At 31.5% G+C, this 14,675-nt stretch overlaps 1 protein-coding gene and 1 pseudogene across 1 annotated transcript; one reads left to right on the top strand and one right to left on the bottom strand.

Moving 5' to 3' along the window:
* Nucleotides 1–1,862: 1,862 nt before the first annotated feature.
* Nucleotides 1,863–11,288, bottom strand: LOC124836590 (importin beta-like SAD2). The gene is made up of 20 exons (XM_047311763.2): nucleotides 10,800–11,288; nucleotides 10,575–10,727; nucleotides 10,311–10,473; nucleotides 9,963–10,147; nucleotides 9,688–9,861; nucleotides 8,655–8,800; nucleotides 8,446–8,569; nucleotides 8,196–8,376; nucleotides 7,233–7,392; nucleotides 7,097–7,138; nucleotides 6,892–7,010; nucleotides 6,611–6,809; nucleotides 6,037–6,168; nucleotides 5,551–5,654; nucleotides 5,241–5,420; nucleotides 3,950–4,089; nucleotides 3,708–3,847; nucleotides 3,412–3,572; nucleotides 2,656–2,788; nucleotides 1,863–2,568 (listed from the first exon to the last, which is right to left on the bottom strand). The coding sequence occupies exons 1-20, from the start codon at nucleotides 11,099–11,101 to the stop codon at nucleotides 2,408–2,410; spliced, it is 3,099 nt and encodes a 1,032-aa protein (XP_047167719.2). The 5' UTR covers nucleotides 11,102–11,288; the 3' UTR covers nucleotides 1,863–2,407.
* Nucleotides 11,289–14,214: 2,926 nt separating this feature from the next.
* LOC124835659 (putative lipid-transfer protein DIR1 pseudogene) lies at nucleotides 14,215–14,675 on the top strand (annotated as a pseudogene).

Here is a 14,675-nt window from a genome sequence, read left to right as displayed (position 1 = left end):
AAATTGATACTATGTTATTGTTTTAAATTATTTTTAGTTCTCATTTTTAATGTGGTCATTTTTTTTCATCTTCCCAATTTTAACATGCATTTTATAAATTTTTATGTAATGTGTGAAATATAATTATTTTATTCTTAAGATGACATATTTTAAAATATAAAATAAAAAATAATTTTTACATTGTATAATTCAGAATATAAATTGTGTTTTAAATTATACATTCCAATATCAAATGTCAAATTAAAGGAGACTAGGGAGAAAAAAACTATTAGTGATGGGGAAAAACTATGATGAAGAGATATTGAGACGTTGATAAAAATGAGAAAAAAGTAACACTACTATAAGAAGATAAATAAAAGTCCCAATCAATTTATCACTCGAATTAATTATTCCATTTGGATTTTTATTTATGATACAATTAATTGGTATAAGAAAGTATATTGTTATTAAATTATAAAATAAATTTTAATTATTAAAATAAACATATTAATAAATCCTAAAATAATTTTTATAAAAAAATTATGAAAATAAACAATTTTTATAACTTTCTTAATCATATCTTATCTATTTACACTCATAAAAAGATAATTCATTTTTTCTACATATACATACATATATATATATATATATATATATATATATATATATATTCAATTTTACTTTTTCAAATAATAATTACTTTAAACTAAATTTAATTATTTTTGTAAATTAAAATAATTGTTCATGATAAAAAAGTTAATTATTTTTGTAACTATTTTAAAAAAAATTATAATAAATAAATAAACTTTTACTAAAAACACATTTTAAGATATTAAAGATGTTTAAAAATAATAAATAATTGATGAAATTATTAAAAAGAATTAAATTTTTAGAGTTAAAAATATATAAAAAATAAATAAATTTAGAATTATGCATCAAAAATACAAAATCTACATTCTAAATTTCACATAAATACAAAATTTATTGGATGCAAGATAAAATATATGAAAATACATAATGAAATACCTAAAATTGTTTGTTTTAATATTAACCAAAAAATCAAATTAGCTTATATTAAAAATTTAATTGGTTCACCAAATTAAATCCAACAACTAAATATGTGTTATTTAACTATTATATTTTAATTAATAACCAAAAAAAACTTCATTAAACATGTCAAATTAAGTAAAGAGTAAAAAACAAACAATGATAAAACTAAAACTAAAATTAAAATTAAAATAAAATAATCTTAGAATAAGAATGTTTGAGAATAAAGGATATTTACAATCAAATATAAGTATCAGTTATGTTGAGTTAATCCACACAAACAATTTGAGTTAGGTTTTAATCTTCATGTTAAGTTACAAATAATAAAAATTAAGAATTATTTTTTAGTAATACAAAATATTTAAAGATGAATTTATATTGTAGAAACTCAATGAAAAAGATATAGAAGAGAGAATATTATATTACAATATATGTACCTATTTTTCAACTCTTCTATGTCTTGTCACCTTTATTTGTCACCTTTATTTCTTTCACATACATCACATATATATATATATATATATATATATATATACACACACACACACATATAAAGAAAATAGAACAGAAAGAAAATTAGATTCTAATATATGTAATATATTGTAATTGATGATGCATTCACCTCTTCTGAATGTTATTTATTTCAAGAAAAATAAAATAAACCTCATTATTGAGTAATCAACTTACTATTTCTATAAAATCATCCAAACAATGAAGTTAAATTAAACTTGCCCTTCACTGAACTTCAAGTTTAACCAAACTTTTCTTCTTTTTTAACTAAAAGTAAGGCCACAAAGATCAAGTCAGTTTGAAGGATAAAGTTCTAAGTTAAAAAGTTGTACACAAAAAAATTATAAATATTGATAAAAAAATAATATATCTGTTTTACAACGTGCAGCAAGCCACACTAGAACAGCCCAAAACTGTTTTACTTTCGACCCTCAAAATTTTATATGACCAAAATGTAACTTAAAAAGAATTATGAACTATTCCCCACCAAAAATTGCCCACAGAGCCAAGCCAACCTGTCTATGTGACAGGAGAGAAACGCCACAAAAACTCACTCATCAAGCCATTGCTGCGCTAACCCAAGAACAGACAATGGTTGCCATATATTGGAAACAAAATATAGAGACTTGAAGGGGCGGACAATGAGAAGAATGGCCACTCTCCCATCCATTGGATAGTGCGAACCACCAAACTACTCAATCCACATCCTCTGAAGTCAAAGAGAACTTCAGACCACCAAACTCACCCTATCAATATCAAACCTGAACTCAAGTTCACAGGACCAACCAACGACGACCACTGAGCCAATAAATGCCTCACAAAAAATATGTAACCATCTGCTTCTCTTACCAAGAACATACACACGCTAGAGCTAAGAATTCGTGACAGCTGATGACTTCTCTAATTTTTCCTTTTCAATCTCTCCTCTTCTGAGCTCAGCATGCTGTGTAACACCATTTGCAAGAGCTTGATAAGAGAACTCGAGTGTATGGGTAAGGTTTTGAAATCCCAATGGATCTGATGATTGCATCACTACAGCCAAATTTATATTTAAGTCAGGCAAAAATTAAGGGACATTGATGAAACTCGTAACATGTTTAAGGGACAGTATCAGAATACCTTTCATCGTATCCACGAAGAAAACAAAAGGATCCACATCATCAATTGGAGAATGCAACTCTTCATCATCAGTAAAGTCGTCATCTGAGTCGTCATCATCCTCATCCTCATCGTTGGGCCTAAATGTCTTTGTCTTCGGGATGGCATTGTAGAAAAGACGATAAGAATTAAAAATTCAAAAAGATACAATAAATTAAACTTCTATTAATAGTAAAAAACAATTTAGTAAACACTTGTACTTAGTAAATACTCTATCAGCTGAATATCACTTTATGCAAAAAGTGATTGACAGGGAATCAAACATAAACACCCACCACCTATGAATTACCACTAGCTGCTATAGAATGAAGCTGACAGTGCTAAAAGTATAATGCAATTCACATTATTTCACATTTATATTGAATTACTCAAATGTATCTATCTATTTTAACCTAATCAATGGTATATGCCAACAAAACAAAAATTTGTAAAATTAACATGCTAAATGACTAAAAAGTAACATCTTTCTTTTAATGCTCTAATTTTCTGGACAGATGAATAACATCTTAAATTAAATTTCTTACCCATTGAACAATAAACTTGTTTCAATAACTAGCTTGCTTTGCAAAATAAAAAATAAATAAATATTGTCTAATATTAATCATGTTTAAGAATCAATTTTGAACCACTAGAATAAACATGTAAACCACAAATTATTTATTCCTTATTGAATTAACACAGGCATACAGAGGTGTTTAGGTTTTTGTATCCACAAACCTGTTCAGCCAACTTTCTAAATTTACTACTATCAGCTTCATCGCCGTCCTCAGCATCAATTCCCATTTCCTTCTCAGAACCATTTCCATCTTCATCTTCATCATCAGTTTGAAAGTCATCCATATCATCATCATCTTCAGCTTCTTCCTCTTTTGCAGCTTCTGCAAAGAAAGTGCATTTGCTGAGAATTGGATGATCATAAATCTCATAAAATTAAAAAAATAAGTCTACCACTGGTGAACATGCAGTTGCAAGTCTCCAGTACCATAGTAACAGAGAAAAGATGACATAAAGACCTGCAACTTGATCCTTGTATGCAACCAGAAGATCAAGAATGGCCCTTAACACCTGGCCAAGAGCATCTCCAGGCAATTGACCAGCCGGAAGTGCAAGTAATGATGTCAAACCAAGGCAACAAACCTTCTTGTCATGTTCCCTGCATAATTAGATATAGATATTGTCACACAACTTCCTTTGTTACAAAAAAGCATAGGAGAGTGAAGAAAGGGGGATGGTGATGTGGTGGGAAAATACAGACCTCTTGAAATTAGCACGCATGCCATTCTTTTTTACTCCTTGCAACATATTAAACCAAAGATTGAAGATTTCTGATGCAACACCTAACTTTTGCAGTATACCGAGAGTCAGTGCTGCATTGTAGTAAAGAGCATCTGCAATCTGCAAGAAGGAAGGAAGGTTCATTATGACGTCCTTCTCTGAAATTGAAAAGTTTGGCAAAAGCACAAAAACAGATGAACTGAAGTCATTCTTATAGAAACAAAACCCGTTATATTAGACAAGATTTTCATATATTTTAACTTACTAAATCAAGCAAAGAAGTGCAATGTTAATGAGGAGAACAAGGCAATCTTCAGAAACAACTGGGTGCAAGAACCTCAAGTCGCAAGTATCATATCAAGTAGTTTACCTTACTAAATGTCAGAATCCTGACACTGTCACTTCCTTTAAGGACCATCGTCCACAGCAGCTTTCATTATATATGTGGTAGCCTTTTTCTCATTAAGGGCTCACTAACTAATATTCAATTTACACCTTAATTCAGCCTATAAGTAGCCCTTTGTGTAACCCAACTCTCAACAAAACCACTAGTTAAGCATGACGGGAAGTCCAACCCAAAAGATTAGTCCACTAAGTGGAAGAACCTCTAGAACTAAGTACAACATCATGTAGCTTATCCTTCTCAATGTGAGACCCTAACATCTCTACTCCGTAGATGTCTCTGTTTTTCTTTATTCATATGCCTCTTATGTTTTTTCAATTCTCTGTGTTGTGTTCAAAGAGTCTTAAGTGGCTTTTTCTGGCTATATTTCGGTTTCCTTTCATGTTACTTGACCTTTGTTGTAATTCATTGTTTATAATTGTTGGAATGTAATGTATTTTATTAGGAGCCTTCTGTTTTTGTTCTTTTCTGAACGAACTACTGTTCATATCTCTTGTATAAGTATGATTAGTGTTGTATTAGGGGAACAAGAAGAGAATAATAAAATTTTAGTTTCTCTCTCTAACTCTTTAAGTATAATGACTTACTACTAATTTTTATTGTCATCCATAGTAGGTCATTTATGTTTGAGAATTTTTCATATATAAATGTGAGCATCTATATATAAATTCCATGATAACAGTCATTATGCAAATCACTATCCCATTATAGTAGTATTATTGGCATGGCTGATCCAGGCACTATTCTCAAATAATGAATACGGAAAATCTAGCTGTTGAACATTTAAAAATGTCATAATTAACTAACAGAAGCAAATTATCTCATTAATGTGTGATGTGTGTCAATATGGATCTTCATAACCCCTTACCACTTGCATGAGAAGACATTTCAAATGTGAATTTTCGGTTCGTTGCAAGCGTTCAACTGTAACTCTGAGATATGGCTCAACCCATTGATCAACCTGCCCTTTGCAGTTCAGAAAGATGACTTCAACAAGCTTCGGAGCTGGTTCAATATCAGTGTCCTCCATATTTTTGTCTGCCATAACCTTCAACGTGAAATAAAAATCAGACACATGTGTACAAAGAAAGAAGAAATATAAAATTCATTTTTAACCTAAATCCTCTTAACAGGTGCTCGCTGAACTCATTCTAATTAGGCAAAGATAACTAACTTACAGATGAAATCATATTCCATAGACTCTGTTGATAGTCAGGTTCTTTGCAAGTAAGAAAATGGGCAGTTCCCCTTGAGATATAATTGTCCAAAGGAACCAGAATATCTGCAGAAGAAACTAGACAAATAAATACAAGGAACATGCAAAAGTACGGTTGCAAATTATAGACACAAACAAACACCAATTTAAACGTTGGGGTACTATACGGACAAAACTAAAGATATAATTGAAACTAAAGATGTTCCCTGCCTTTAAATAGTATGGATATCAGCTCCATACATAGAACCCATATTATAAAACAATCAAGATATTTCATTGAATGCATAGCTGAGTTTATCTTCAATTTTTCTGGGAGACACCAAAATAACTTCAGGTTCATTTTAATGTATAAAAGGTATATCAAGATGGTCCAAACTACGTGGTTGACTACGGTAGAGCAAAGAGAAATTGAGATGAATTGTGGCCAAAATGTAGTTGAGAACCATACTTGGGAAGAAGTCAATCGCCCAATCTGCAAGTGCTTCCATCATCAGTGGCCAAAGAGTCCACATATCCAATGATATTGTTGGGGAGAAAAAGGTCATGTATGATACAAGCTCCAAAACTTCTTCAAAAACCTCTGCAAGCATTCACAACAGGTGATGAAAATGAATCGAAGCAACCCCAGTGAAATTAAAATTTCAGACCAGCGTTTCTTACATAATTTAACAACAAAATGTGCACCTAATTTGAAAATCCAAGTGGAAAGTTCAAGATAAATCGGCATAAGTTGTTCTCAACATCACACTGTTTTAACACAAACTGAAGCATACCGCTCCATATTAAAGCTAAAAGTACAACAGCTGTCCGCAAAAGTCAATACACAGAGTGCTTATAATCACTTAATAATATAGTTTAGAACAATACTCTCATCAGATTATTTTTGATAGGAAAACCAAATACATATAATCACCCAAGAGGTAAATGAGCGACACTATGACCCAAACCTTAAATTAGAATCACCTCTGCTTTAATAATGTGTATACATATATGAACAAAGACATTGACAAGAGGGAAAATACCTTGACCATCAGTTGTTAACATTCTCCGCATTATGGGAAGCAAGGTTGGCTCAAATTGAACAAATAGTTGAGGAAGACTGCTCACTGATTCAAGTATCGTGCTAATAGCACGCAAACAACCCACAGCAGCCAGAGCACCTGGATCGTCAACCTCATCCTCAGCTTCAGCGGTGTTCATGCACCTCCAAAATGCAGCTGCCTGTTGTAAGAAAGAAAATGGCAATGTTATAAAGCAAGAACAACTTTATTGGCAGATACAAATGGTTAAAAATATATATTACCAAATGTTGGCAAAGCCCAAGAGCATAAGGTGCCATTTCTTCCCCAAACTTGTCCACAATAGTTTCCAAGGTAAATACAAGGTCCTCATTCTCAATTTCATTCATAAGTTTGAAGAACTCTGTATGTACATTTTGTCAGTTACACCCACTCACCAAGCCAAATAATAAAGGAACAAGAACAGACAATTATTTTACATTCACCTACCATCAAGGAGTTGAGGAAGAATGGGTCGAATTTCGTTCAAATCTGCATCAATACAATTGAAAAAAAAAGCATTATCAGTGCTAAGCTTTAGAAAGATTTATTGAAATCAAAAGTAGAAACGAAGACTATTAACCACCTTTGCAAGCCTCAACAAAAGAACGCAAAGCAAAAACAGAATCAATGCGAACAGGGAGCTCAGGATCTCGCATCCCACATACAACACACTGCAATGCCTTCCGGAAATTGTTCTGATCTGAGAAGCTAATGTGCGCATATTGTCCTGCAACCCATGCTGCCTATTTTTCACACAAAAGTCAATAGATAGCCAAAATCATCAAGAATAGAAATTGAAAATTTTACAAGTAATGTCTAGTTCAAAACTATAACTAATTTCACACCAACTCACATAAATATTAAACTGACATAAATATTTGTTTGGTTATAGATAAGCTATTTAGATAAGATTGCATCATTCCCTACATTCACTGCCGATTAAAATGATAGAGAACTGAAGAGAAAAGGATAAATTCTTCAATAGAGGCTCAAAACCCAAATAGGGGGGAGGATTGCGAGGAAAATAATAAGAGGACATTTCTTAGTATACATTTACTTTTGCACCCAATAAATGTTGTATTTGCATTATATTCTCCTTGAAGAATACATTTATAATAAAAATTAAAAAGATTATACTTTCTCTGTTTTTTCTACAACATAAAACACTGAAAAGATTACCACTTTGAATTTCCCTTTTTAAGGTTCATGGATTAAAAGCCTACTTTCATCCCTTCCTCTCTGCCAAGGGAACCCAAGTGAAGAGAGTTTTACATTAACCATAACATAAATAATAACTATTACGTTGATAAAGATATGTGTTACCTCTTATTTATGCAAATCCTTTACCTCCAAAAATTGTTAAACATGGGCAATTGTAAATCAAACTAGGGCTGCTTTTAGTATGGTATTCCACATATTGTGCAATGCAAACTTAGCCTTTTCTAAAAACATTCTGCTTTATGCCCAAAAGAAGAATAAAAGGAGGAGAGTGACTGTCCGGCACGCAAACAAGGTGCAATCATAAACATGTACATAAAAATGATACCTTGGCCCTAAGGTGGCCAACTGGACTGCTAAACTCGGGAAAGACATGTTGAACCAACATATGCTCAAGTTCTGACTTGTATGGCTCGGTGTTCTTCAATTTGTCACAAAGTGCTCCAATAGCAAGAAGTGCACCATCTTTTTGTCTATAGGGTTTGTATTCAGCAGGTGCTTCATCATACCTAATAAAGTAAAAACCCAATTACAACACTATATAAATCATCTAATTTATCAGAAAGCAATATATTTACCTTTTAAAAATTTCAACTATGAATTGTATAAACTTGTGAAGATTATCTTTCCCACGTTTTCGAATCAATTCACTAACAAAATCCATGGAAGCAGTTTTGGGACTATACAAGTCTTCAATAATGTCTGAAATTAAGAATTAGAAGCTATAAGCATGTGCCAATGATTCACATGAAACTTCATGTCATGTATACACTTCAATGAGACTTACCGTAGCCTTTTCTTACATATTCATGTGGATCTTCATCCCAAAGCTTTTGATCATTATCATTAAAGCACATAAGAGGGAAAACTATTTCAAAAAGAAGAACATCAAGCCGAGGCTGCAGTGCAGCATACATGCTATTCTTCGAAATACTGCATACATTAAAAGAAATTAAGAGAAGATTAATTCCAGAATCATGAATATCCTGAAAAATATATATAACAGCATTCAGCAAAAGATAATACTAATAATATACTTAATATGTGCAAAGAGAAGACCTCAAAAAGGAAGGATAAGAGTATCAATGGACACAAAGCAACCCATTCACTCTTCCTTACCTGAAAAATATGTCAATTGGGTATGGGTCTGGATACATGAACTTCAATAAGTCATACATTCAAAAGAACAGACTATCCCAGTATTTGATTTCGGGAATGCATGCATATTTCATAACATATCAAGATCACTATTACTTAGGTTTACTGCTGGCATTAGTGGTTAATACTTTTTTGGTTTAATAATTTCAACCCAAACTCCGGAGGTTTATATCTAGGGATATCAAGCATTGGGCAATTGGGCTGGTCTCGTGTGAGGATTGGTAAAGAGGACTAGCAAACATTCACTAATTAATTCGGCAAAAAATGTTGGTTAGAAAACATTAATTAATTAAATGGATAGAGAGAATTGACGAGTGGCACTAGTCTCATGGGTCATGTTGAAAAACTAACACAAATTGTCATCAAATTTAATATTACTAACAACATTGGCCAACTTTCTTTAACTTCGATGAAAGAGTAAAGGGACAAGAGTAATAGTTATAAAGCTAAGCTCAAATAACCCAATAATAAAGAGATTTTATCGCTGATAGCTAAGTTGAGTTGAGAAAACTAATTAATGACAAAACATGTAGCAATTCATAAACAAAACATGCGAGCTTAATGCACAAAAACGCCTTACCAGAATATGCATGTCCCTTCATAAATAAGAAAAAGATCAGACCTATACACAAATAAATGACAAAAAAATAATTGATGAGCACCTGTTGCTTAGATACTGAAGAACCAGGTTGATAACTCTGTCTGGTAAATAGCCACCAACTCGAATGACATTCAGTAGATTTAAGTAGCAGTCCAAGATCTTCCCAGCATAATGCTTCTGAAACATTTGGGCAAAGGCTTTGTTTTCCAGGTTTTGCAGCTTCAAGTCACCAAATCTAAAACAAGGTAATTTAAACACCAGTATAAATAGAAAATTAATCACTGAACAGTAAAGCACAGAATTGTCAACCAAATCAATTCACAACCTCAAACATACCGAGTATAGAGCCTATTTAGAATGTGAACTGTCCATTTTTTTACCTTCCACCAACCCCATGACTTGCGAAGCTCTGGATCAGCAGGCTGACCTTCCAAGGGAACAGGGCTCTCTAACACGTTTAAAAACAGCACCATCCAAGCATTGAATACATTTTGATCAAACAAAAGCTTTGGAACCTCCAACTGAATAAGTTAAAACGATGTACACAGAATTGCATTAATCAATTACAAACAGTTCGAAGGACAAAAGCACAAACACAAGGAGGGCAACTGAAAGTAACAATGTTATCTCTCGTTCTTTTTCCCACTGAGTGAAGAGAGAGGGAGGGAGAGAAAATAAACGTACGTAGATGGAGGACCAGAAAATTTTACAGATAAGCTTGATCAAGTCTGCAACTTCGACTGAGGGATTGGCAATTTGGACTAAGGCGTTAAATATAGTGAGGAGCAGAGGAAAAGTATGCTGGACAACGCCATAAACCGGCGTCCGCTCTTCATCTGACTTGAACCTGCAGAGGGAGAATGAGGGTTTTGTTATTAGTGATGACTGGATACTTTTCACGCGATAGCAAGAACAAGAAGAAGAAGCGAAACACACAGACTGACTCACTCGTATTTTCTTGAAAGAATCCGCAGCACAAATAAAGCGGCGTGGACTTGTTGTTGATCCTGTAAGTTCTGCTTGATCCAGTCGAGAAGATGAGGAAACTGCTCCGGATAATCCGAATGGATGACTGTTTTGAGGCACTCACCGAGCTGCACCCTGTAACAGAATAGAATGATGCAAAGAGGAGGAAGTGAGAAAGAATAGTGAAGAGTGGGAGGTGCAGTGTACCTGAGGAGAGGAGGAAGCTGAGGGAGAGAGAGGAGCATGTGATTCCGGAGGAGAAGCTTATCAGAGGGTGAAATGGATATTTCGCTGTGGTGATCGGGAGACCAATTCTTGGCGATGAAGTTCTTGAAATTGATGGCGGCAACTTGTCGAACGGCCATGTCGCGGTTGGTATCGACGATGATTTGGAAGAGACTGACCGGATGCTGTGGGGCGTACTGCATCTCCTCCAACCGCTGCTCGGCGCCCTTCCGTTCATCGGGATTCGGACTCAGAGCAGCCTGAAGTATGGTACCAAGATCCATCTCCTTCTCTTCCCTTCGCTTCGCTTCTGCTCTGAGTCTCCCCCGATGCGATGATGACGCTCGCTAGTCGCTACACACTCACACTAGGGTTTACCAACGCGCAAATGAAACCAATTTATGCGTTAGGGTTTTTTCTTTCATCTTTTTACTATGTTTTCACATTCATTTCCCTTCTTTTTTTATTTTTCAAATAATCTCTCAGGTTTAATTTATTCTGTTTGTTGTCATCCCACAATCAACGCACCAACCAACCCCGTTTAAGGATTCGATGTAAAACTGTCAAAGGACCACTCTCCGTTGGATAAGATTAAAGCATGAGATTGCTCCCCAATCAATGTAAGTGTGACTCTTTATCTTTTACAGAAAAAAATTGTATTTTTACATACAATTTATGGCCGATTAAAACCGTTAGAATAATTTTAAGGAAAACGGTTAGAATAATAAATATATAGTTTAAGAAAATCGTTAGAATAATTTTAAAATTTAATTATAATAATGTCGTAATTAAGTACAGTTATTTATAATAGTGATTTTATGATGATTGTTTAGAATATGGATGTTGATATCTGACTCAATTCATATTTCCTTTATTTGTTAAATATTCCTCTCTTCCATTAAATTTGATTAAAAGGCGTAGGTAAATTAGTGTTAGTGTTCATTCGAGGATGTAATTTTTTTAAATTTTATCTTCTTTCTTATTATAATAAACTAAATTAGTGACTTTATTTATTATGTTTAAAGTTAAGTTAACTATTTTTTATGATAATATAAAGTTAAAAAAATTATAACTAATTATTATTATACATCCACTTATAAAGAGTCTATGATGCTCAATTAAATAAAAATAATGTTTATGAATATAGTAAATATGAGTGATAATTAAGTAAATGTTCATTAAAAAATGTTAATTGTATTTATAAAACCAATGATAATCTTGTTAGACTTGTATTTATCATAATAATATTTACCTTAAAATAATAAATTAATAGTTAATAGTAACATACTTCATGATAAATAATAATCATAATATAAAAATGTTAAAATTAAATGTACATATTGTAGATAAGTTTAGGTTACTAAAAATAAGAAGAACTAAGAAGTTTTAACAAGTCTTGATGGTTGATATTTTTTAATAGGTTTATACTCGGTAAAAACAATAGTTAAGTTTAAAAAAAAATTGTCAAACAACAAAAAAAATACTAAATTTTAAAAATAGTTACTTTAAAAAATGTGAGAATACCAAGTGAGTTCACACTGGCTGGTAGTTAAACTCAACACTGTGAGAATACTTTTGTCGCTAGCAGCAATCCAAATTGGTCTCTTTTATCATTTGATATAAAAAATGTTTTCCTACACCAAGAAATTTTAGAAGAAATTTATATAGATTTTTCAAGTCTATATAAAGAGTTTTGGTCATAGAACAGGTAACATCTAATTTTGAAGAGAAAAAAATGAAAAATTAGATCTCTTTTATATATATATATATTGGAATAATAAAATTATTCTTTAAACTTTTTTATAACTATGTCTACAATGTAAATCTTACCTTTATATAATTATATTATTTATTTTATCATTACATTAATCACAATAGTTAAAATTTCATACAATTTAATTTTTGTGATGATTAAATCCATATCACTTTTTTTTATCTAAGTCTGAACATTGAAAAATAATTAAAATAAAATGAGTTTTAGAAAAAAAAAATTCGATTAAACAAAATGAAAAGGTAATAATAAGAAAATAAATTAATCAAATATTATATATACATATATACACACATATAAGTAAATAATTTTTGTATTTTTATTATAAATAATTATTTTTTAGATAGTTTTTATTTTGAGTAATTATTTAAATTTAAAACAATAATTATTTAAAGGGTAAAGTTATAAAATATTACGCAAACCAAAAACATAATTTATTAATGGTATATATGAGAACTTTCCTATAATTTTAAACTTTTAGTTTCAAACGTTTGTATAGTTCATCATATTTAAATTTTATGTCACTTCTTTTTCAACGGTTTAGGTTTAACTGTTAAAAATATTTTGTTGTTTAAGCTAGTTTGATTTTGATTGGTTAAATTATAAATATGTAATTGATATGTCATACAAGTTTCAAAATCATATTTACAATTTGTATTTATAGAATTTTTTATAAGTTTTTATTACAGTCGATCAAGTAGAGTATTTCGTTGAATACTAACTTAGGTAGATTATTGAATCAGTCTTCTCTAAACTTAAACTATTAGTTTTAAATAATTCAATCAGTATTTAACAATTGATACGTACTACAATTTTAAATTTATAATTTGTAAGTCTTTTATGACTAAAATTCGCATTTTACATACAATTTATAGCCAATAGAATAATTTTAAGAAAAAGAGTTAGAATAAGAAATATATAATTTAAGAATAACCGTTACAATAATTTTAAAATTTAATTTAATAACATCATAATTAAATATAGTTATTTATAATATTGATATTATGAGGTACGTTATTTATTGTAGATATTCATATTTAATAGTTATTTATTTTTTAAATATTCAATGTAAATTTTTCTTCGTTAAATTTGTCTAGAAGATTTAGTTAAATTAGTGTTAATGTTGTTTAAAAGATATTATATGTCAAATTTTTATTTTTATTTTTGGAAATTTACATGTGGCACCTTTTATGATAGAAAATAAACTAATAAAGTATATTTTTTTATAGAGTCGTTTTCGAGATAATATAAAAGTTAATTTAATAAAAAAGACCATTTGACTAAGTTTAATAAATATTAAGACTCAATTATATAAAATTATATATTAAATTTCTATTGGGTAAAAAAATAATACAAAGAGAAAAATAAATTAAAAACTTATGACCAATATACAAATTAAGTATATCTTAATTTCCTTGAAAATAAATTCTTATGAAAAATTATACAAGAGAGATAAATTTCCAACTTAAAATTTAGTGAAATTTGCATAAGTTTTGGGTTTTAGTTCACGTGGGACCTGTGCTTACCTTTGAATCGTGCGACTTGTGCTAACATTTGAATTAACGCTTACAAAATGTTAGTTTGTGAGTCAAAGATGAGATACGTTTTATAACGATGGATTGATGCAGAAGTTGAGCAGAGCACAGAGATGGAAGGCTATAAATAGGAGAGAGAAGGATGGACAGAACAAAAACAAGAAGATGACGAAGATGAATGCGAGAGTGGTGGCAGTGGTGATGGTGATGGTGATGGAGGTGTTGCTCATGGGGGCTGCCATTGACGCCCTGAATGTGTGCGGTGTGCCGTCGACGGATCTGCTGAAGTGCTTGCCGGCGGTGACGCCTCCGTCACCGTCGGAACCTTCGAAAGAGTGTTGTTCGGCGGTGAGCCTAGTAGACCTGAAGTGCCTCTGCGCTTTCAAGAGTTCCCCGCTCTTGCCTTCGCTGCATATCGATCCCGATCTCGCCCTTCAGCTTCCCGCCAAATGCAAACTTGGCAAAACTGTCCCCTGTTAGCTTCATCTCTCAGTTCTCATTGCCTCTGTTTAATTATTAAATCATAAATAAAATACTTATTGATATCTTTCA

Source organism: Vigna umbellata, chromosome 8, assembly GCF_029865625.1.
Source record: "Vigna umbellata cultivar VRB3 chromosome 8, Vumbellata_1.0, whole genome shotgun sequence".
In the NCBI taxonomy this organism is placed as follows: domain Eukaryota; kingdom Viridiplantae; phylum Streptophyta; class Magnoliopsida; order Fabales; family Fabaceae; genus Vigna; species Vigna umbellata.
Note: the sequence above shows the minus strand (reverse complement) of the source record. Positions and strands in the feature narration are given on the sequence as shown.